General features: G+C 38.1%; 4 protein-coding genes and 1 long non-coding RNA gene across 5 annotated transcripts; 4 read left to right on the top strand and 1 right to left on the bottom strand.

Moving 5' to 3' along the window:
• Positions 1–4,352: 4,352 nt before the first annotated feature.
• LOC139290638 (sodium channel regulatory subunit beta-1) lies at positions 4,353–8,073 on the top strand. Its single transcript, XM_070912475.1, has 6 exons — positions 4,353–4,395; positions 5,499–5,665; positions 5,961–6,195; positions 6,849–7,008; positions 7,221–7,274; positions 7,429–8,073. Exons 1-5 carry the CDS (start codon positions 4,353–4,355, stop codon positions 7,264–7,266), a joined length of 651 nt encoding a protein of 216 aa, XP_070768576.1. The 3' UTR covers positions 7,267–7,274; positions 7,429–8,073.
• Positions 8,074–9,748: 1,675 nt separating this feature from the next.
• On the top strand, positions 9,749–10,171 carry LOC139290096 (potassium voltage-gated channel subfamily E member 1-like). The gene has a single exon (XM_070911791.1). The coding sequence runs from the start codon at positions 9,749–9,751 to the stop codon at positions 10,169–10,171; it is 423 nt and encodes a 140-aa protein (XP_070767892.1).
• A 179-nt stretch (positions 10,172–10,350) lies between these two features.
• Positions 10,351–11,803, bottom strand: dnajc28 (DnaJ (Hsp40) homolog, subfamily C, member 28). The gene has a single exon (XM_070912605.1). The coding sequence runs from the start codon at positions 11,801–11,803 to the stop codon at positions 10,643–10,645; it is 1,161 nt and encodes a 386-aa protein (XP_070768706.1). The 3' UTR covers positions 10,351–10,642.
• Positions 11,804–14,128: 2,325 nt separating this feature from the next.
• LOC139289658 (uncharacterized) lies at positions 14,129–15,832 on the top strand. The gene is made up of 3 exons (XR_011597473.1): positions 14,129–14,151; positions 14,789–14,817; positions 15,747–15,832. It is a non-coding gene; the product is annotated as an uncharacterized lncRNA (long non-coding RNA).
• Positions 15,833–15,881: 49 nt separating this feature from the next.
• LOC139290094 (uncharacterized) lies at positions 15,882–23,793 on the top strand. The gene is made up of 12 exons (XM_070911789.1): positions 15,882–16,035; positions 16,331–16,374; positions 16,946–17,234; positions 18,835–18,878; positions 19,367–19,682; positions 19,952–19,995; positions 20,509–20,794; positions 20,957–21,000; positions 21,444–21,726; positions 22,043–22,071; positions 22,299–22,572; positions 23,777–23,793. Exons 1-12 carry the CDS (start codon positions 15,882–15,884, stop codon positions 23,791–23,793), a joined length of 1,824 nt encoding a protein of 607 aa, XP_070767890.1.
• Positions 23,794–24,569: the final 776 nt, after the last annotated feature.

The raw sequence follows: 24,569 nt of genomic DNA, 5'->3' as shown, positions 1-24,569 counted from the left end.
TTATTAAGCAGAAATCCTATATGTAAATAATGAAGTCAGTTAATCATGGAACTTCTTTAGCAGCAACAAAAAGGCAGTGCGGAATAGTGTGTATGGGTAATAGGCACATTCATCTCACCCCTTGCCTCCTGCAGCAGCAGCAGCATCGCTTCATATGTCTCATGAACTATTATAGGTAGGATGCAGCCTGTAAGAGATTTGATATCTTCTTTCTCCTCTGGGACACATACAGTAAACAGGGCCAATGACAGGTCACCTTGTCTGCAGATAAAAAAAAAGAATAAAGAGAAACTGAAATGCAGTTGATTTTAGGGCTGTAACTAAAGATTATTTTCATTATTGATTCATTTATAAATTATTTTCCCAATTATTCAAGAAAATAATTAGTGTTAATGTTGAAAAATGTCCATCACAGTTTCCTAAAGCGCAAAGTAACGTCTTCAAATTGCTTGTTTTGTCTGACCAACAACCCAAAACCCAAAGATATTCAGTTTACTGTCATATAAAACAAAGAAATGCAACAAATCCCCACAACTGAGAGGCTGGTACAACCAGATGTTTGGCATTTATTTTGAAAAATAACTCAAATAATGAATTGATTATCAAAATAGTTGCTGCTTAGATTTGTGTTGATCAGCCAATCGATTAATTGATTAATTATTTCAGCTCTTGTGGATTTAAAAGAACCCAATAGTTTAAGTGTACTGCACAGGACATACTTACTTTATCTCATATGTAATACCCACACCATTACGAATGTACACACTTTGCATGTTTCAGTCTTATTTACATACTGACTTTTTAGAAATACACATTAGGGCAGATATCCTCGCACCTCGCACAACAACTAAACTTTAGAAGTTATAAAACAGAGAACTGTACATCCCTTAAAGAAACTAAGTTAGAGTTATCATTTCAAGTAGTTTTGTTTTTAAGGAACTGCATTTAACAACATATATCACAAAAACATCAAATCTGCACATCTTTTGTTGAAATGAATTTGCCTTTACCTGCCTGTCAGTTTTGATCTTCAGCCAGCAGTTGCTTCGATATCCTTTCAAATCGATAGCAGAGCATCACAATGACTTGGCAATTTCAAATTCTCCATTGGTTTGCTAAGCATCTTCTGCCTTCACGCTCCTGGCGACCGCCTCCTTCATCAGCGCCACTTCTGAACAGGGAACCGAGGTCTGTGTTACATGTGCAGCACCGGGCAAGAAACTGCTCCAGGATACAGGGAGTTGTGTTGCTGAGCACCTCTGGCGGCTGAATCGCGGACTGGAAACTCGATCTGTGCTAAAAATAAAAAAGCATCACCAGCCTAGCGAGAAAGGAGGCGTGTCACTCACTGTGTGTATACGTGTGTAGGTTCACAGAGGTGCAACCCACCCCCATATACACAACACACACACACACACACACACACACACACACACACACACACACAGGGTTTATCATATGTCAACATTTCCTTGAAGTTTCCCAACTTGTGTGTGTGCCAACTCAAGGTCTTTCTCTCTCCCTCTCTTGGCCACATGTGTGTCATTTCCAAGATTGCTTTCGCAGATTTCTATTGTCATTATCATTCATAAGCCACCGCAAGGTTAAAAGAGGCAAGGACCCTTATCAAGAGCTCAGTGCTTTACTGTGTCATCTGGTTACATCACATGACAACATCCCTGACCTCAAGCGCAGCCAAAATACACAAACACACACAAGCACATACACAGGCAGAAGCATAGCTTATATCCTACCACTGTACACTGTACACACATTTTTTAAAATATTTGTACGGCCTTAGAGTGGCACGTGTTTAATTTTGACTTGAAATGTGACAAGGCATTCCGCTTTAAAAAAGCAAATAGAAAAAAACCCAAACTCATTAAATTTGTCACGTCAACACGCTGGCTGTTCCGAACACGTGAATGTCACTGTAGTCAGCACGCAAGTTGAGGCCTTCAGTCAATGTCTGTTTGGTCAGCCTTGACTTCAGTGGCCTTGTTTTTCTGACCAGCCAGCTGGCGTTGGCTGACTGTCAGGCCCTTTGATGGCAAACTGATACGAAGAGAAACTATATACAGTTACAAAATGTCACCTTTTCTGGTGTTGGTAATTGAACAAGAGGGAAATGTGTGAAATGAGGGGGTCAATGATTTATTGATGTAAATAATGAATATAGTTTGCAGCAGCACCTGAGAGGTCCAAGCATACATTCATATTGAAAGGAAAATCACAGAGTACTTAAAGATACCAAAGTCTAATACTATGTATAATTCACAAAACAAGACTGTTGAAGAAGGAATAATAAAGAATTCTCAGTTGTCCGTTTAGCACATTCAAATGGATAATAAACAGTAATAATAGACGTTGTGATTGTGGTGGCTAAAAGGAAAGAGCAGGAAACAGACGAAGAAACAGAAGGTAAAATGAAGCTTGTACAATTTGGTTCAGCACAATCAATGAGAACATTTTCAAATCTTTAAGTCAATTAATGGAGAATGAGTACAGATTAGATCATTTCCTGTGATAGCCTATTTAACACCAAATGTGTTACTACAGGACAAATTAAATGCACTTAGCTCATGAGAGACGAGACGAACAGAAAAGCTGTTTAGCACCATTCAACCCATCAGATTTTTCCCGAACAACAAGCAAACTGAAATATCTATCATTTTGCTGACTTGCATATTTTTGTTGTGTATGATCTCGTGGGAAAGTGCACAAATGACCAGCTACGCACTTAGCCACTGTAACGCAGATGACACATATTGATATACACAACACTGAAGTAATTGCATGATACATTTTGCAAACTGGTTGGCAAGTTCATCAATACATAATAACAACAGCCAGCAGATTTTGATGCAGATTTATCGAAGGGTTAAATATAATGTACAACTCAGCTCGAAGCATGTGGACAAGATGAAACGAGTACTGTTCATTTTTACAACACATCTGCTGTTTGAATCACCGACATACAAATGTCCAAACGAGGAAACACGGAAGGACAAACAAGGAAGACTGTGGTTGGTCCCTGGGCTTCTTTATAATGATGGTGATCGGGAGTGAAAGTGACAGTACATAGAGACATACTGTGTATATATACATACATATATATATATATATATATATATACCATAGTGTGTACATTCAAACAAAGAAAACATGACAAATGAAAACATAATAATTATTATAATAATGATAATACTCAAATTGACACCTGAGCATTGGGAAAATGCTGTTAGGGGTTCTCACAACGCAGACTGGGAGAGATTTGGACCCCAGTGAGTCAGTTCACTACATGGAATAATAGAACAATTATTTTCATTAGCACAGACTTGCTGCCTCACTGAGATGCTAACATCTACTTCTAGTGACCTAACATGCAAAACACTGGAGCAAACTCTGCATCTCTGCTGAAGTGTCCTCGAGCAGAACAGCCGCACAGTTCTGTTGCTGACCTCTGACCTGTGCAGAGGGACAGGAGAACAGACAAAAATAAAGAATCGTATTGCATTAAACGTACACATAGCTATTCCCTTTAAGCCCTGCATGGTTGTTTGCTCCACTCTAAATGTGTTTGTCCGAAAGGATTTGATTAACAAAACATGTCAGGGATGATTTTGCATGTCAGACCTGCTGTTCCTTTTTATTAAAGGGCGAACATAAAAGCCACTACATAGAACAGTATGAATACATTTTGGCAACGATAATATTAAAGCAGAGAAAGCTAATAACCAAAGCCTGCATAACAAGCTATTCACTGATAAAAAATCAAATATATATATATATATATATATATATATATATATATATATATGCAACATTAAAAAAGAAAAAACAAAGAAAATCTTTAGGATGTCGGAAACTTTCCCTATTTAAGAGAACTCTCTGTCAATCTATAAATCAGAAGAAACATGGCTGTAGTCTTGCTTTAGACGGTCCTGCTGTGTAGTTATGGATCAGGTCTCATCATCTCAGGTTTCCTGCTGGCTTTCAGCACTCACATCGTCTAACTCTCCTGGATTCACACGCTCTAAATATAGCTGCCTTAAAGTCAGACGGGACTGCAGGGGAGCCTTAAAACCACTGTGAAGAAACACGGAGACTCAAGTTTTTTTTTTTGTAAACACTTTCTGTGTTTTGAGGTTTTCAGTCATTTTTGGCCAATGTGAAATGCAAGATTATTGAACTAATGGACTGACATAAAGGGTGAAGTGAAGAACATGGGATTAATCAGGAATCAAGAGGCTTTATGTCAGTAATGTAATCTTAATCACCACAGATATTTTTACGCCAAGGAGAGTTCCAGTATTTTGTTCAACAGCTGGCCGTAAGTTGCTCCAGCAGAAATGATACGCCACTTGTCTCTTGTAGTTGTCTTCAGTCTTTTTGGTAAGTCCAAAATAATGTGTGTCCTTACCTTTAATTAGGAGAAACTATTGATGTTGGTGGGTGAAGTTGCTTGTTTTAAAGTTTCCTAAGTGAACTGAAGTTCGTTGTTTTCAGGGGCCCTCTCATAAAATAAAAATTTAAAACTTAAAAAACGGGGCCAAATTGTAATCACTGTAAGAGAGGCCATCAAAAGACTATAAACAAAATGACTTAAAACACTCTCAATCAGTGTACATTCACTGTAAACTCACATTTGAGTAATAGATAAGTGAGTCTACAAATGTTTTAATCTTTATTTTATTGGACTTTTTAAAAAGTCATATACATTCCTAATAGACTGATATCTCCACTGTGCTTGCCTTTCATGAAACATTAACTAAGGGTGTCATTACCCGAGAATCCGCTAATTCACATTCATTTTTAGGTGTTGAATGAAAATCTCAGACAGAAAGTCAGCAGCCATCATAGGAGACAAATTTCATCAGATAAGAGGTTTTTACTCTGAGACATGACGTATTGCCTTACAGAACACTTACCCAAACCAAAGTATCTTTAATTATTGTGGCTGATAAATTGCCTAAAAGACTAGTATTTATTAATATTTAATTCAATATCTTCAATTAAACGTCACACCTCATTTTTCTGCTTGTGTTAATTTCTATAATCCTATTTATGTCTTTTCATATTGCTGTGTTTCTTTTATATTATGTCTTAATGCCTTTTTATATCTTGTGTAAAGCACTTTGAATTTCTTTGTTGTTTAAAGGTGCTTTTCAAATAAACTTGCCTTACCTAAGAGCTCTACACAGAAAACATGTTTTAGACCTACATTATGTTAAAAAAAAAAAAACATTGGCAGTGCAGCATCAATTATTAGATAAATGTACAATTCTGACAGCTACAAGTGCTTGATTAGAGTTACCAAGAAATATACAAATATAAAATATATTTAAACATATTATCCTATCAAGTGGGATAAAGTCTAAATGTGCCTTTTCTCTCTGCTACTTGTTAATTTTAATAATTGAATTGTTCTACTGTGTCTTCTTCTTCTTCTTTTATTTCTTCTTCTCTTCTCCCCCTCCCTCTTTTTTTTCCTGCAGTGTCTCAGTGCCACGGCGGCTGTGCGGAGGTGGACTCCCTGACTGAAGCAGTGGCAGGAGGAGGATTCCTGCTGGGCTGCATCTCCTGTAAAATGAGAGAGGAGGTCTCTGCCCAAGCCACCGTAGACTGGCACTTCAAACCGCTGGGAGAGGAGGAATTCAGGCATGTGAGTTCACCAAGGTCTCTGAAGGAACTGGCTTAAGTAACTTTGAAACTGTGCCATGAAGCTGAGTATTACCAAGGATGTTAATACATTTTAGTAGGCCTATTTTTGTAATTAGTCAACTATTTTGAACTTTTTGTACTTCTCTAAATTTGTCATTTGTATTTCATATAATTTTGTAAATGTGTATTACTACAGTATATGGAGATAAGTTATAGTACTAAATAGTATATTTAGTACAGGGAAGATTTAAGATATTTATAGATTTCCATTTGTGTCCTTTTTTCCCTTCACTCAGATTTTCCACTATGACCACCCCAGTGTCAGCATCCTCCATGAAGATTTCAGCGCCCGCCTGGAGTGGCATGGGACAGTAAACAGTGATATTCAGACAGGAGCCATTTACCTTCATAATGTAACCTTCAATGACACGGGGACGTACCGCTGCACAATCCACCGCACCCTCTTCCTGCCACTGTACAATCAGCACGTCACTGTGGAGAAGGAGGTGGAGCTCAACGTGGTGGCTGTAGGTAAGGTGGGGTGTACCTGTGAACAGACGTGAAGGAAGTACTCAGATCCTTCACTTAAGTAAAAGTATTTATTCAACAATATAAACATACTCTGTTACAAGTAAATGTCCTTCATTTAAAATCCCACTAAAAGTATTGTTATTAAAAAAAAGTAGCCAGAAAAATGGCCCCTGTGTCTGACGCATCATTATACATTGTGCATTAATGCATAAGCAGCATTTCGCTTTTTGGAGCTGGTTGTGGTGGAGATCATTTGAACTACCTTATATATAGTCAGGCAGTTTTGTCCAGCGGTTCCCAACCTTGGGGTCGACCCCCTCCAAAGGGTTACGAGATGAATCTGGGAGGTTGTGAGATATTGGAAATATTGGATAATTTGACCTCATATGTGTGTCACAAAGGAAAGAAGTAAAAACATTTTACTTCATATATTTTTAGCAGAAGTCCTTCATAACTATTTGCCTGTTCGTCAGCTTGTGCGATGGAACACTGTGGCTCTGCATTTTCAGGCTTATCTCAACCACTGAGAGGATTTCTGACTTTAGAGTAGCTTTACCTTCAAATGTTTGTGGGAGTCTGCACAGTAAACACAGTCTTAACCCTGGTGGACATGTTTCCTCTATAATGCTACTTTGTTGGTTCCTCTTTCCCAGCCAATCGGGAGATGACAGCGGTGATCTCTGAGATAATGATGTACGTGGTGATCGTGGTTCTGCAGCTGTGGCTCATTTTGGTTATGGTCTACTGTTACAAGAAGATTTCAGAGGAGCACGAAGCTCGGGAGGCCCGTAAAGCTCTCAAGGCTCAGGCAGAGTGAGTCATTTGTCTTGTATGTGATGTATTACTAAAGTGATTCATTCCAGATTAACCTTTAAACCTTTAGCCAATATACTGGGGTGAGGGGACTTAAATAATGCCATACATTTAATACAATATACTGTATATATGATTGTTTGACCAAATTATGAGATGTTAATTCTGTTTCTCACATCTAAATAATTCACCTTTTCTTTTTATATTTCCAGACTTTTGGAATCAAAAGACAACTGTGACGGGGTGCAGCTAGAGTAACATTACCAGTGAGTTTTAGATTTATCTTTCAAGTCACATTATACAGATTTACTGCCTTGCACACCATCTAATTTAGGAAAATGTGATAATATGACACCCTGTGAAAGCATGTCTTTCTCTTTAACTGGCTTCTATTTTGTTTTTACATTTTGTATCTACCAGGTAAAGAGATCGTCTCTGCAAGAGTCAAGCTTCATTACTGTACCATGATTATGCTAACACAGACGTAATTACTGTATGAGAGATTGATCTTGAATCCCTCACGCTCAGTCGTATATGCAATCTGTATGGTTAAGCGTAAACAGAAGCTGATGGTGCAGATAGCAAGCAGGGCAGATTCCCTTTAGATGTCAGTGAAATGCCAATCCAATGAATAATCTATCAATTATTTATTAATTAATTGTCTATAAAATGTCAAAAATGACAAGTCAAAGTACCAGAACCAGAAGTAAGGCAGCCCAGGGCCTTTTGTAGCAACTAATTTCCTCTTTTACTTCTCTTTTGACCACACAGCAGAACCAGAAATGAAAAATCTATCTTTGCAATGATTTTGCCATCATTTGAAAAAAAAGTAACAAAGTTACAAATGAGGCCTCTAAGTGTTGAATTTTGACCAACGTCATGTCTTTATCAAACCAAACTTTAACATGAAAGTGAGCGGATACAGCAACCTTGATACCATAACATTGACCAGCTTTAATGTATGTTAAGCATAAGCAGCATGTCTTTATTTACCAGTGTCAACAGGCAAACACACTGTTCCAGTCAATCCAAACATATCCCTTTGTTCCAGTCCACTTCTGAGTCTTTAAATGAACTTCAATAAAGTAAATGTTTTTGTAAAGCATTTTTTGTCCACTGCACTTGCTGTGTTGGCAAAGACTTAAACACAGAAACTAATGACCTTATCAGTATTAACTTCTGACAATTATCCACTGTTGACGACCTACCGTTGTTTTCCGAATGTTGCCTGCCATGTTTCTTGTGGGAATACTGCGTGAGGTGTTTTAGACAATATGTTTATTTGAAGAAAATACAACATTGATCTCTTGACCAAACTTTGCCCTTTGCTGTGTCAGCCAATCCCACTAGAGAATAGGAGTACAAAAATATACATCTGCGTACATGCTCTATCTTAAATACCACTTCTTTTTGTAGGCTTCACATAACACACACACACACTACTACAACAGTGAGTTAAACAGAGTTAAAGGACATTTGGAGGTGATTGTGTTGTAACTCAATCTCGTCCGAGCTGTGCTGCAGACTGTCCAAACTACCTCCGGTCTGAAAGCAGCTTTGTTCTCTCGCTGCAGCCCGGCACCGTCCAGAAAATTACCACACGCTCCTACTCCTACTGCAAAATGTGAACATTAGAGATTTTTCTTTAGAGAATATATGAGACAATACAACCAACCAACCAACCGCATACACACTTCAAAAACTGGATTTAAACACCAGTCTTGAGCCACAAAAGATGATCTCAGCGGGTGAGAAACTGTATCTACAAGTCATTCTTAATAAGCCACTATTTCTTAGGATTTTTACCAGATTAACACTTCTTGAATGAGGTCTTATGTAAAGACAATATCCTCACTCCAAACATTCTCATTTAGCCGATTGCACCACTGTATACCACTACCTCACTATACTGAGCTTTTGACCTTGCCCTGTGACCTCCCCGTTTCATTAGATGTGTTGAAATGTTGGACATGCTGCATATCTCTTCCACGTAAAAGCATGAGCATGAAGGAGGGCACATTATGACTAAGAGAAGGGGGGGGGGGTGTACGTTTCTATTCGAGTAGTTTGGGACCAGCTGCTTCTAGTCCCGCTGGAGACACATGACTGGAAATGATCGATGTCTGCTGATGCCAATGACAGCAGGAACTGTTTCCAGACCCTTGTAAGGTAGGCTTTTCTTTCTACTGAACAAAGCTTGAATAATGGTGTACATATCATGTGTAGGAATCAATTTCTATATATCACTTCACCGTCACTCTCATAACACCAAAAGTAACTCTGAAAGGTCAACCAAGATTTAAAAAATATCAGTGTTTCCAGCATTCAAGCTGAAGTTGGTTGGGTAGTCGGAGCGTACATTTCCAATATGTAACTTTAACATATGAAGACACACTGAAGTGTCACTAAATACACACAATTCTCTCACTTAGCCCCTTCATCTTTTCCCCCCTAATGTCTTAATATGCACTTCTATCAAATCCTTATGCAGTTTGTGAGTTTAGTCATCTGCAACTCAGAAATCATTCTTTTCTTATTTATCTGTTGTCTCGTTGGGTGTTGTAAGTGGATTAGGAGGAATAATTCAGATATTCATCAAATCAAATCATAAAAATTATTAAAATAATGCAATAGTGAACATTAGTATGTTTTCTGCAGAGATAAAGTGGAGGATGATCTTTCTTACAGCCTCCTCTTCCTCCTCAGTCGCAGTTTGCCGAGCGTCCAGCAGAGGTCAGCCATGTCGTACATAAACACCACCGAGCTGCAGTCGCTCCTGCTCTCCTTCCTGCAGCACTGCCTCAACAGCACAAGTGCACTGTCTCCACCGAGACCTCAGAACCACACTACCCAGCAGGCTGGGCACCACGTGGCTGGAGCCAGGGCCCACGCTCAGTCTGAGGGCATGATGTACATCATTCTGGTGGTCGGCATGTTCAGCTTCTTCACATTCGGCATCATGCTCAGCTACATTCGCTCCAAGAAGCTGGAGAGCTCTCATGATCCGTACCACCAGTACATTGCCCATGACTGGACCAAGGTGATGACTCCGTCCAGGGCCGTCGCTCAGGCTCTGCACAGGGAAGCTGCAGGTAACAGAGCCAGCAGCAAGGAGCCCATCGTCATCTGCAACCCCGCCACACTGGAGCAGCTGCCAGACTAGAATGAAAGATTCAGCTATTTAAACATGTCCAAGATTACAAAATGTAATACTCTCAGCACAGAAATATATTAACACAAGGTTTTTAAATTGCCTTAACTTTTAATGTCACATAGCAACCAAAAGTTACAGTGTTAGGTTTGTGTTTTTAGTCATTTCACAGAAACAATCTTCGTTATCAACACATGCAGTTCATCACACTTTACAGTCACACAATCATGACTGATCAATACTGTTCTTACAGTACAATACTGTCCTGATGACAATCCTGCATATCTGGACAATAACAGTTGGAACAGAGTAAAATTGGTGGCATCATTGTCTTTGACTTGGATTCAGAGTGTACTGAAATAAGTGAGTGAACAAGTCTGTCTGAAATATTGCCCCAAGGACTGTAATGATTGGTTTAAGTGAAAAAACAACAAACAAACCACTCCTCTCAGTCACTTTTCAGTTCACTTCAAAATCAGAGTTTTAGTGTTTTAATCTGAGCAAATTCTTCATCCAAGACATCAGGCCTTGTTTGGTATATTTCGGCTTAGCTACTGCGTTGGCTCTTTTTTTCTCTTCCTTCCTCCTCTCTCTCTCCTTTTCTCTCTCTCTCTGCTGGTCCAGTCTGTGTTGGCGGGATCCTTTCACAGCGCGGTCAGTCTCCCGTGACAAACTGAAGTGAACCATTTGCATGTTGAGCATCGGTACGATGAGGTTGTAATTGTCCACCATCTTATTAAGTTTCACCACCTCCTCCTCTACAGATGCACATAGCTGCTCCCATTGGCTGTGCTCTTTGGGGGTCATGGGGTCTCCGAGCCTAGCCCTCCCCTCCAATAACCTATTTCGGATCTGAGCAATTGTCTCTCTGATGTCTCGTTGAGTGACGACCCAGGGAGGCTGGTAGCCATTGTCTATGAGGATGCGGTTGAGGTTGTGGGTCATAGGATCAGCGTATGGATTGTAATCAAACTTGTTGAGGGGCTTTCCAGCTCCACTCAAGTTCCTGAAGTCTCCTCGGGCCATGGACTCTTGGATCAGGTCCTCCACAAGCCGTTCAACAGCCTGGGTGATCTTGATCTTTCGGCTGCGCTGACGCGTGTCCCGTTCCACCAGCGCCCCCTCTGAAGCGGCTGCCCTTTCATGCTCCCTCTGCCGATAGTTCAAAACCTGCTCGGATGCCCGGTCGACACGCATCTGCCGGTACTGACGCTCACGCTGGCTGGGTGTACCTGAACCCATACCCTCATAGCTGAGGTAGTGTCTGTGTGGAAGTGCTGTACCTCTGGACTCCTCATCTTCTACTTCCTTTCCTCCATCAGGTTGCTTGGTCTTGCTGTGATGTGCCAGCACAGCACGGTAGGCTTCCTCAACCCGGGCAAACAGCACTGCATCTGCAGTCGGAGCCCCAGAGTCCGGGTGGTAGAGCTTTGCTAGGCGCAAGTAGGCCTCTTTCACCTGCACAGGATTGCTGTGTCCCTTGTCAGGCAGTTGTAGAAGCCTGTAGCTCTCTTGCAGACTGCGGCTGATCTGGGGCCCGGAGCTGAGCGCTCTGAGCAACAGGGACTGTCGAGACAAGAGGAGCAGGAAACGGCCATGGTAGAAGTCGCTCCGGGAAACAAGGAGGTGGAAAGTGCAACTCATTTCCGGCACACTCCTGTGGATTTAAAAAGTAAAAGTTAAAAATACAATCAGTCATACCACCAGTAGTACAAATAAGCTTAAATAAAGACTAAATAGTCGCGACAAATTAGCAATAAAATTGTTCAGGGAGTTATCGCTTTTGGGTTGCAGCTGGATACACTAAATTGTGTGTGTTGCAGTAGGTCTTTTTCTCTCCCATTTTACTTTTTCTGGAGAATTTTTCAGCCTTTCGATGTTATAAAAGCTGGGTTAGGTGGGTTTGCATGCGGATTCAAATGTTTGTCTTTTTTATTTTTGGTTTGGTGTTAATTGTGAGTAAATTATACAGTGTTGTATTGTCTTACTGTTTTTTAAAAGATTCATGTCAGCTGCCTGCAAACCAAAATGGGGGCAATAAAGAAAGATTAATTGATTGAAATAAATAGGGTACCTTAATGTTTTTCACTTGGATTTCCTTGTTTTTAGCACACAGTGCATTTTGATAAATATTTACCATATTTGAAAATGAGATGTCTCCAATAATCTTGTTTTTGCCCTTTTGCTGTATGTCGAAATATAATTGAACCACAATAAAACAAATTTTTTCCTTAAAATATTTTTCTTTTCTTCTGACCTCATTAAAACCCCACAAACTGGGCTTGTACATTTGAAGTGACAATACATGGATATGACCATTATGCATTGCTATTACACCAAATAAGGAAATCTTTCATGTTGTTTTATGTTATATGGGCTTTGCATGGACAAATATAAATTACATGTATTTACCAAGAATCATTCACAGGAAAAGAAACGTTTTTCTACATATTGATGTTAGTGATGTTAATTTGGGGTCAATTAGACCCCAAAGTTAAGCAAACTCCAACAACTGTCATGAGAGGTCCATAACATAGCTGGAGCTAAGCTAACTAGATAATGACTTACTGTCACAAACTATGGTCTCAAATCACAAAAAATGCCTGTTTTAATCTGTATTTTCATTTTTACGGCCAGGCGAGATTCCATGTTGTTTCATTAGGACCCACAAATCCACACCAATAACTGTTAACGTTATATGACGAAAACTGAGGTTCAATTTGAAGGCTGCTTCACTGCTAGCTAACGCTCAGAGGTTAGCAAAAATAATCACATTTCCAGAACAAGACATTCAAGACTAATGTACAATGAAACCTGGATGAAAACGACAGCACATGGCACATTAATGAATACACGTTAACGTTGCATGACCTATAACTTTAAACCCTACGGAAAATCGGGTCACCTGCCTGTGTTTGGCTTGTTGCTGTTACGTATGTACCGGTACGCTTCTTCTTCTTCTTCTTCTTCTTCTTCTTCTTCTTCTTCTTCTTGTATTTCTCTGCAGTTGTATTACCGCCCTCTGTTGCCCGTCTGGCAACACCGACCCCAGCCCCCGAGGAACAGGTCGCCACGGGAGGTTACAAGGTATTTTAACAGGAGGGAAACTCTAATCGAGAGGGGGGCAGACCTCGACTTAGGTCCTGTCAACACAGCGATGAATGATTTGCCACAATCAGAAAAATTGGACGGGCTTCAGCTCTAACAGGTGAAGCTACAACGGTACAACAGCTAAACGGCATTTGACCGCGCTTTTCTTACTTTCACTTTTATAGGTTTAACTTCCGAGCAGTATTAATATGTGAAAATGGTCAACGTAACTAATGATAACAGCAAAATACTAATAGTATGTGTACAACGGGCTGCTAGCTAAAGTTTATGAAGTGCTTTGACAAGGAAAACGATAGCAAAGTAGACGTTAACGTTTAACGAGAGAGAGCGAGTGTGTGTGTGCGTGCGTGCATGTGCGCGTGCGCATACCGTCCATGCTGGGCTAAAGTACTATCTAACTATTCTTTTAAACTTTTTCTTACCCTGGGTGTAGAGCGGAAACAATTAACAGAAAAGCAGATAGAAAATTGATTTGTAACAATTTTAATAGTCGTCATTTAACTATGTGATTTATCAATTTAAGCTTTTCAAACGCGAAGATTTTCTCTTTTATATCACTGGAAATTAAATATAGTTTAATTTTGGGCTCATTATGTAGCATGTACTTATCCTGCATCTTATTTTTACTAGTGCCTTTTCTCAGTTTTATCTGAGAGTTTGTCTGTGTAGTGTATACCTGCTCTAATGATTTATTTTTTCTTGCTTTCTTGGTGCTGTGATCGTTAGAGAAAGACAACGTTTTGTTTACCATTTAAAAGTATATGAGACAACAGAGTATGCATATAGAACAATACATTGTTCTGAAGTCTTAATTTTCCCTGCATTTTTTACAGCTTCTTGATCATCAGCGGCAGCAACTGGTGTAAATACAATGGCGGAAAGTAGGTGCACAGATAAAAGTACACAGTCATCTCACTAAATGCCTGTTTCTAACTGAGTTCAAGTTGTCTACAACAAGCCAAATGTAAACTCACAATCAAACTGTGAAACTTATTTCCTCATTTTCCACATAGTTGAACAATGGAAGGATATTTTCAACAGGTTTATCTTAGGGAAGGGTTTTTATCACTGTGGTGCTGCAATCAACTTTCCACAAAATGACACAAACAGAAATTTAAGAGCTTTACAAAATGGCTTTCCACTGAAAACTGAAGCTGAAAAATGTCTGTTTTTTCATAATTATTGCTGACATCAAAATTAGCATTGTATGGTTTACTATTCCTCTATAAAATACTATTTTATGAGTCGTGTTCTTTTGTAAGTAAAAATAGTAAAGTACATCAGCTGGGGTACAATTTTTCATCTTTTCAGTTTGTGTATATTGCAATGACGTATAGGCTACATCCAAAACCATTCAACACTGTTGGACAATCTTTAAGTAGCTCTTCATATTATTATTATGTCACTGTTAAAGAGATTTAAGTGTCACTTAAATTAAATCATTTGTATTATAAATGTTCATAAAGCTAGATGTTAATATATTACTAACAGGTCTTATTTTATTTATTTTCCCCTCAGAGAAACAGTGGCCTTCACTGAGCCAGAGAGTGAGTATGTCACATCAGTCTGACTGACACACAGTGCAGCTTTTATTCAGGAGTTGAAGACTGAAATCATTTTCATCTTGAACGTTATAATTGATGATACAAATACGTTTTTTTCTTCAGATAGTTTTCTCACAGAACTGAACTGATCAAGCTACGTAATGTACACATGAGGTCTTAACCTTAATGTTATTTATCAATAATGGTAAGAATGTGTGTTATATCTATCTCTAGGGGAATATAAAGTAGTATATTATATATTTAAGTAGTATAAAGTTTTTTATGCCAATAGCTGTGACCAGAGGCATTATGTTTTTGGGTTGTCTGTCTGTATAAGAATCCATCTTTACATAGTAATCAAGTACATGTGTCTCTGTTTAGCCAATACATCTGTGATAATCCTTCATCAATCAGTTCATCAATATAGTGATAACTTGCATTTAGCCAAAAAAGACACTTAAAACTTTTTTTATTCACTACATATGTTATATGAATCTGGACAGACATGGATGTAAACTGCAACTTGACTGGTAGGCGGAGACATACAACCACAGGGCGGTGATTCAAGTTCTAACTTTGACAGAGAGAGAAATTCTCATTATTAAAATAAATGAATAAATGTGTCTTTTTTTGTTAGAAGAAAAGATGTAACTGGTTAAACAGCCTCGAAGAGTTACAGTAAAATAAAGTCATGAACCTCTATGAAAATAAAATGCTTACTCTTGATATTACTGAAGAAATAATAACACGGGTAACTGAAACTACACACAAATAACAGTATGTGGTCAATTTGACAAGTATTATCAATTCTATCATAAGCACATTCAGATTCCTAAAACATACCTTGATGAGATGTGATCAGAAACATCTGTCATCATCTCAGCTGAGAAAGTGCACTTTTGCTCCATGAACGTTTCCTTTGAATTTACCAGGTGGAAACGATGGCGTCCGTTACAGAGCTGCTTTTGGAAACACTGGCTGGTTTGAGTGATGGGGAGCTCGAGAAGTTCAAGGAGGTCCTGAGTAAAAGTTACTACCTAAGATACAGTCACTGCCCAATCCCATGGATGCTGCTCCTGATGAGAGACAAGCAGGACTTAGTGTTTTTAATGGTGGAGACCTACAGCCAACAGTCTGTGGAGAGGACCCAGGAGGTTTTAAAGGAGATGAACAGGACTGATCTGGTGCAGAGGTTGTCAGAAAGCCACTCAGGACCCAAAAGTAAGACAATTAAGATGCTAAAACAATGAAACTGGTCTTGTGTCTCATACGTTTAGAAACTATGTCTTCTTCTCTTTCCATTATAAATAAGAAGAAGAGAAGACGACACATCGTCCGGTGTACAAAACATATTTTATGATAATGTAAAGTATGAAATATTTCGGGAGAGGGGGCAAAATATCATTGATAAATTAAATGTAACTGCTGATGAAACTTGAGTGTATTGTAATTGTTTTTACAAAGCAGTATTGCCCGATGTCAATCACTCGTTTTTATTTACTTTCTGTCTCTTCAGAAAAACCCTCTGTGGATGAACACCTGTCTGCACTGATCCACAAAGTGAGCAATGTCATATGTGTCTGACCATGCAGAGCACAGCTTGTATTCAATACAATGCTGGTTTAAAAACATAGCAACATTAATGATGATAAATTAAACCAAACTCATAATTTAAATTGGATGTTTCTCACAGAACTGAAGCTGAGTTTGGGTTGAGCTCAGTAATGTTTTAATGATCAAGGCATTATATTTAAACAGTTTTTCAAATAATTAAACAAAAGATGTCTACTTTGTGCTGCCACCTGTTTCTATACTTACTTCATCAACATCTGATGTTGAGATCAGGTGGCACATTTCAGTTTTCAGCAGCACAGTGAAAGAGTTTTAATAAAATAAAAAAACTTTAATCAGGTTAGAGATGTTAAAGGGTAGAAGGAAAAATGAATCATCCTCTGCTCTAACTAACAATTACCAAATGTAAAAGTAGTGATCTTGTGGAAAAACACATCTTAAAACATTGTTTCAAACAATGTCTAAAATAATGACATTGATCAGATGAAAAAAAGATACATCCTGAATTTTTCCATTGAAGACATATTTTGTCTATGAACATATACTTGAAATTTTCCAGGTGGCGACAATGATGGCTGTTAAAGAACTGCTTTTGGAAACACTCAAAGATTTGAATTCGGAGGAGATGAAGAACTTCAAGTTGTTGCTGCAGTTCATGTTCTTCCAGAAGGGCCTTCCACTTATCTCATGGACACGAATGCTGAAGACATCCTGGCCAGAGACACTGGTGTCTATGATGGTGGAGATATGCGGTCAACAGTCTGTGGAGGTGACCAGGGAGGTTTTCATGGACATGAACAGGACGGATCTGGTCCAGAGGCTGTCAGAGACCAGCTCAAGACCCAAAGGTAAGATAAAGAAGACAACTCTCGCATTAATGTGTAATGATAAATAAATATATATCCATGGTTGCAAAATCTTTTTAATTTTGGGGCAAAATATTAAGTGCAGCTTATATTATAAAGCAATGTAACAACACCGTATCGGCCTGCCATGACAGCAAAAATACCAAAGAGTTGTATTGAGAGAGATTTGTCTCAATATTATTTGACAGATCGACAATCAGCGTGTCAATGTGTATTCTATAAATAAATAAACCTGCTTTCGTTCCCCCAGCCGGCCACATGAATGTTTACTGTTGCCATGGCAACAGATGGCGGCTTAGTAGCTAACGTTAGCTTAGCTTAATCTACACATTAACAAGGAAGGATAAAATTACAATACAGCATTTCTAAACAAAAACAACCAACCATACTTACCATACTAAGACCTTAACCAGAGTGCTGTCACTTGTCATTAACGTAACGTAACTAAATATGACACACAGACATTACAACTACATTAGTAAGGGTACACTACTAATAAGATATGAAGTGCTTTGTGACTTTTACTCACATGAAAGAATAAATATAAAGGATGAGTTGGCTGGCCCTCGGTGACTAGAAAACTACCGACTGAAGAAGCAGCACAAGCCCACCGCCTTAGGGACCTGAAAGTTTCCCACAAGCATCCTTTTATACTCAAACAGAAATGTAGGACTAAAGTGTGTAGCTAGATAATATACATAGAACAAATAAACACACACTAATACTCACTGTGTCACTTAAACACAATAAAATAATGAATGCACGTTGCCTATCACTAATTTTTTTTTTTTAAATTGCAGCGCTAAGTTTCGTTCAGACTGATGGACGGTTTGTCTCAAAACTGTGTGTATGTAAAATGCAAATCCACAAGCGTAGAATTGAGATCCACGAATGCCTTTTTGATTCACAAATAAAAACTGGATTCACAAATGCCTGTTCGAAAGTTGTAAATGTTAGGAAGATATTCACAAATGCTTTTCATTTATTTGTAAATTGATTTAATGTATTCACAGATATTTTTTTATTTGTGGAATTTGTTTGTGCATTTGCAGATCTGTTAAATTTTTGCCAAATATTTTTGTGAGTTTACAAATCGTTTTTTTGTATTTGTGGAAGGTGTTTTACATTTACAGATTACACATTTACACTCAGATTGTCGATCTATTCACACAAATAATACTGAGGCGAATCAATCTTTCAAATATATATTTCAAAACAAGCAAGAACTAAAAAGTGTATCGTGTAAAGTGTAAAAAGTGTATAAGAATGTGGCTTAAAAAGTGTATATGTATAAGTAAATGTATATATAATAAAAAGAAAATTTATGACAGCTCTTGTCAGACAACCACAAAACTAAGGGATTTCTAAAGGTTTGAAAATTGTTGGAAACATTTGGGATAATGTAATTATACAACACAACAAAATATATGATACAAGTCTAGTCTTTTTTAGACATTTTAATGCGGAAAAAGTTACATATTATACCTTTTTAATATTAGAAATCTTAAAGTCTGACAGTGTCTGATTATAAAGCCTGGTGTTAAATCATTCATGAGTCATCTTATATTTCCTTTGTCCTCAGAGAAACACTCTGTGGATGAACATTGTCCTGCACTGATTCAGAAGGTGAGTAATGTCACATCTGTCTGACTTTAAACTAAAGCTGAAATAATGAATCCATTAGTTGATTGACAGAAAATAAATATTTATCTATCAATCTATTTTGAAAATCAATTAATTGTTTACAGTTTTTCTGGTTCCATCTTCTTAGTTGAGAGGATCTTCTGCTTTTCTCTGTTGTATCATAAAATCTATGGACCAAACAATTAATTGTAATTGTTAATTAATTAAGAAATACAGTTTTCATTCAATAGATGTAGGTTCAACATCGTCCTCATCTTGAATATTACAAATGGTGAACAAAACCTTTTTGCATCAGAAGGTTTATTCAGAACTGAAGCTGCCTGTCTTGTGTTCACATGAGTATATACTCGCATACCACATCCACATTTCTAAAACACAGATATAGATGAGATGTGATCGGAAACATCTGTAATCATCTCAGCTGAGAAAGTGCACTTTTACCCCATGAACGTTTCCTTTGAATTTACCAGGTGGAAATGATGGCGTCTGTTACAGAGCTGCTTTTGGAAACACTGGCTGGTTTGAGTAACAGCGAGCTCAACAGCATCTCAATCTCTCAGTCACCCCCAAGCTTCAAACATGTCCTCCTGAGTCACTCTGACTTCTACAGATACGTCTCAGACATCCCATGGATATGGCTAAAAATGTACGACATGCAGGACTTAGTGTTTTTACTGGTGCTGACCTACGGCCAACAGTCTGTGGAGGAGACCAAGGACGTTTTAAAGAGGATGAACAAGACTGATCTGGTGCAAAGGTTGTCAGACAGCAGCTCAGGACACAAAAGTAAGACAATAAAGACAAAAAGCATCTTAAAATCATAAAATCTATATATTCTTTTCTTTACAATATAAATATTACAATTTCTAATTTAATTTAACAATAAGATTTATAATGCAGAGAATAGAAGTCACATAATTTGGTGTACAAAATATATTTTAGGACTACTGTGAAAAGTATTGTGTATTGCAAATTTTTGCAAAGCAATATTGCCTGAAAACAATGTTTATTGTTTATTGTCAGATGTTCGTGACTTTTACCACTTTTCTCCTCAGAAAAACACTTCGCTGATAAACATCGCTCTGCACTGATCCAGAAAGTGAGTAATGTCACATCTGACTTTATACAACACAGCTGTCATTCAACAGATTGTCCAACTATAATAATATGATATCTTCACCACTGAGGGTGAGATGAGGAAATGTCAGCATTTACATTTTTCCTGACTTTATTTCAGCATCAGAATCAACAGTAAAGAACAGCGAGAGAACTTTGTAAAGTTTATCCATCAGAAACATCTATTTATTGTACTTGAAACCATTTTTCAAAGCATTAAACAAAATATAAAACATGAAATAATGAAAATAGTTTCTCTGAGCTGCTCTGACTCGTTTCAGTGTTTGTGAAAAGAGTTGCAGCCTGTAAATGTTTTCTTTTTTTCTTTGTACTTTGTGTTTCTCAAAAAAACGAACATACTACAACAGCAATAACCAAATGGACCAATACCTTGTGTGATCTAGCAGAAACACTAACATTGATGAGATGCAGAGACACATTTGAAATTGTTCCTGTGGATTAAATACATGTCCCATGAATGTACTGATTATTTCAGGTAGCAACAATGGCAGCTGTTAAACAGCTGCTTTTGGAAACCCTGAATGATTTGAGTAACGAGGGCCTCGAGAAATTCAAGGAGTACCTGCAGCTGACTTTCCACCAGAGGGACCTCCCAGACGTCTCATCGATGTTGCTTCACAGAACAGACAAAGTAAAAATAGTGGATCTGATGGTGCAAACCTGCGGCCAGCGGTCTGTAGAGGTGACCAGGGAGGTTTTCATGGACATGAAGAGGACTGATCTGGTGCATAGGCTGTCAAAGCCCAGCTCAGGACTCAAAGGTAAGACAAAGAAGACAAACACATTACATAATCACATGTCTCATAAATGTCTTATGTTTTATGACGTGTCACGTTTTATTTCATTTCCTTGTACAGAAACTGAGCTGTATAAAAGTTGATTATCTTATCCTCTGAGTAATTTTGAATTTCTTTTCTCCTCAGAGAAACACTCTGTGGATGAACATCGACCTACACTGTCAGAGAAAGTGAGTCTGACTTTACACAACACAGCTTTCATTCAAAAGATTGAAAACCATCCTCAGCTTGAACTTCATAAATGATGATACAAACCAAACTACATGTTTTAAATTGGATGGTTCTCACAGCTTTTAGGTTGAGCTCTTCAACAAGATGTTTTCCACCACTGATGTTATGATAGAAATGTCACGTAGAGAAAATAGTTTCTTTGAGCCACAGAAACAAGAATATGTTGTGTTATATCAGGTGTTTGTAATCAGTTTACAGGGAAGAAAACTCATCAATAGAACAGATATATCATTGTCTTGAGTGATCATGCTGAAAAAATAGTTTTATAACATCTATAATTTATATCTAAAACACTGACACTGCTAAAATGCAAAGAAATAAATATTTAGCTATCCCAGTTGAGAAATCACTTAACACTTAATGTATCCTTTGAATGTTTCAGGCAGCAGCAATGGCAGCTGTTAAACAGATTCTGTTGGAAACACTGAAGGATTTGAGTCTCAATGAGCTCGAGAAATTCAAGTGGTTGCTGCACTTCACGTACTTCCAGAAGAGCCTCCCACAAATCTCATGGAGCAAACTGGACTGGGTGGACAGTGTAGACCTACTGGTGGATATGATGGTGAAGAACCGGCAGTCTGTGGAGGTGACCAAGGAGGTTTTAATGGACATGAACCGGACTGATCTGGTGAAGAGGTTGTCAGAGACCAGCTCAGGACTCAAAGGTCAGAGAGACAAGACAAAAACTGCCACTTTACACAATCATGTGTGTCTCATAAATGTCAAATTTATTGTTAATTTATTTTATGATTCATAGTAACAAAGTAAACTTTTATTTAATAAGAAATATTATAAAAGTAGGGGGCAGGCAGCAATGCAACAACACCACCTTTATGACATCAGAAACAAAAAGATTTTACTGTTTTGTTTTGTTTTTGTTTTTTTAATTTTTGCAATTAATCCTTCATATTAAGTTTCAACTAACTAAGCTGTTTATATGTGACTCATGACTGATTCATTTTCTATTTTCTCTCTCCTCAGAGAAACATGAGTTTAAAGCGTTCCAGAAAGTGAGTAATATTATCAGACACAACTTTCATTTGATTGTTACAGGTTGAAAATGATCCTCATCCTGACAGTTAAGAGGTGCAAAAGTATGATTGTGCCAATGTGGTTGATGTTAGTTGTTACAATACTCTCATGACTTAAATGTTTACATTGATGCAAATAAATGAATGTTTCATCACTACAGTGGATATATTACATAAATGCCCTCTGATCACTTTGAATCCATCAGGAAGTACCCATGACATCACTTAAGGAGAAGCTTTTCAAAACACTGCAAGATTTAAGTCACAGGGAGCTCCAGAAATTCAAGCAGTTACTGCAGCAAACTGAAATGAAGAAAGGCCCAAGACACCGAATGGAGACGGCAGGCAGTGTTGACATAGCGACGCTGATGATGGAGATCTATGGCCGACAGTCTGTGGAGGTGACCAGCAAGGTTTTAAAGAAGATGAACAGGACTGATCTGGTGCAGAGGTTGTCAGACAGCAGCTCAGGATCCAAAGGTAAGTTGTAAAAAACAAATACTATTCTAGTATCAACAATCTGGTATGCAGATCATGGACTGTTATGTTTAATTTTTTCTTCAGTCAAATTACGTGTGGACAGTCAGGCAGCCATTTGAATGTTATTTTAGCTAGAAACATACGCTTTATGCTGTCTTATCACTATAGTCACTAGTCAGTGTGTCTGTCGGTCGGTCCTCCGCTTTGGTCCAGACTGAAACATCTCCACAACTCTTGGATGGAGTGCCATGAAATTTTGTACAGACATTGATGGTCCCCAGGGGAAGAATCTGACTGTCTTTGATGACCCCTGGACTTTTCCTCTAGCGCCACCAGCAGGTTAACATCGTGGGCTTTTCGTGAAATATCTCAAAAACTATTGGGTGGATTGCCGTGACATTCGATACACACATTCATGGTGCTCAGAGGATTAAAACCATAAATACTTTGGTGATCCCCTGACTTTTCATCTGGCGCATCCATCTGATCAACAAATTATTTTGTCCAATACTTTGGTTTATGAGCAAATACCTGCAGAACTAACATTCCCATCTGCCCAGCTGTACTTTGTTTTTTTGCTAATTAGCTAATGTTAGCATGCTAACACACTAAGATGGGGAACATGGTAAACATTACACCTGCTCAACATCATCATGTTAGCATTGTCAACGTGAGCATGTTAGCATGCCGGTGTTAGCATTTAGCTCAAAGCATCGTTGTTCCTAAGTACAGCCTCGCAGAACCGCTAGCATGACTGGAGACTATTGACAGCATTGAAATGCAATTTCATTGAGTTAAATTACTTTTATTGTAACCAATGTATGTGGTGACACAGAATATCAAATCTAAACAAACTTATACCTGAGAAATAAGGACTTTACAAAATGGCATTTTGAGAATGCAGCCTAATAAATATAAAATGTAAATCTAAAATCTACAGCTTGAAAAAGTAAGTAGGTCTGTACTTTTAAAGTGCTGGTTCTCCCAAAAAACAAACAAACACACAATTTCATAGATTTCACAATGTCGGTCTCTGAGATTTCTGCAGTAAAATACAATGAATGGAATTACTTTTGTTGTGCTCACAGCAACAACTTTTTTCACCAAAAAAAAAAAAGAAAAATGTCAAATGCCAAATAATCGCTGCATTATTTATGAGAACAATTTTGCTGTTTGCGTTAACTTCCTGTTCTGTCCTGTTAAGTTCCTGTTCCTGAGTAGGGGATTAGAGAAACCCGGTTTCCCTGGCTAGATTTCTCCTGTAGACAGGTAGCCAGGTTTCAAATACTAGAAAATCTATAAGCATACATGTGCATGACAAGAGACAGGCAAAGTAACAGCTGAGCGGCTGGATGAAATCTACATTTTCTCATCAAAATTGTGTATACTATGATTTTCTGTTGTGAAACTATTCTGTACACACATCAGGTCTGTCCGTCCTGGGAGAGGGATCCCTCCTCTGTTGCTCTTCCTGACATTTCTTCCATTTCTTCCATGTTAAAAGTAGCCTCAAGAAGTCTAATTTATCAGAATCAAATCAAATCAAAACAAAACAAAGTCAAGACCAACACAGCGTCTTCTACCAGTACTACATTTAAAATAAGAAAGCCAGGCTTCCAGAATAAGGTGGGAATCTGATTACTGACCTGCTGAATCTATACGCGGTTTTACAGTAACCAGGTTAACTACAGTGCACGTAAACGTACTGTATATAACATCAACACCCATTACTTTACGTATTGCTCTCATATTAGAGTAGAACTATGTAGCACATGTAATATAATAATTATACATATAATTTCATATATCAACATAACATAATTTGTTTTCCTGTGTGTCTTCAGAAGGGCGTTCAAGAAGCTTCCACCCTGTGGCTTATGGAAGCATCATGGTAATCCCTTACATTCATTCATTTGTTAATTTTTGTGATGATGCAAAAAGAAACATCTCCACTTATTTACAAAAATGATTGTCCTCTGCAACAGGACTCCAGTGCC

This window comes from Enoplosus armatus, chromosome 9 (genome assembly GCF_043641665.1).
Source record: "Enoplosus armatus isolate fEnoArm2 chromosome 9, fEnoArm2.hap1, whole genome shotgun sequence".
Classification (NCBI taxonomy): Eukaryota; Metazoa; Chordata; class Actinopteri; order Centrarchiformes; family Enoplosidae; genus Enoplosus; species Enoplosus armatus.
Note: the sequence above shows the minus strand (reverse complement) of the source record. Positions and strands in the feature narration are given on the sequence as shown.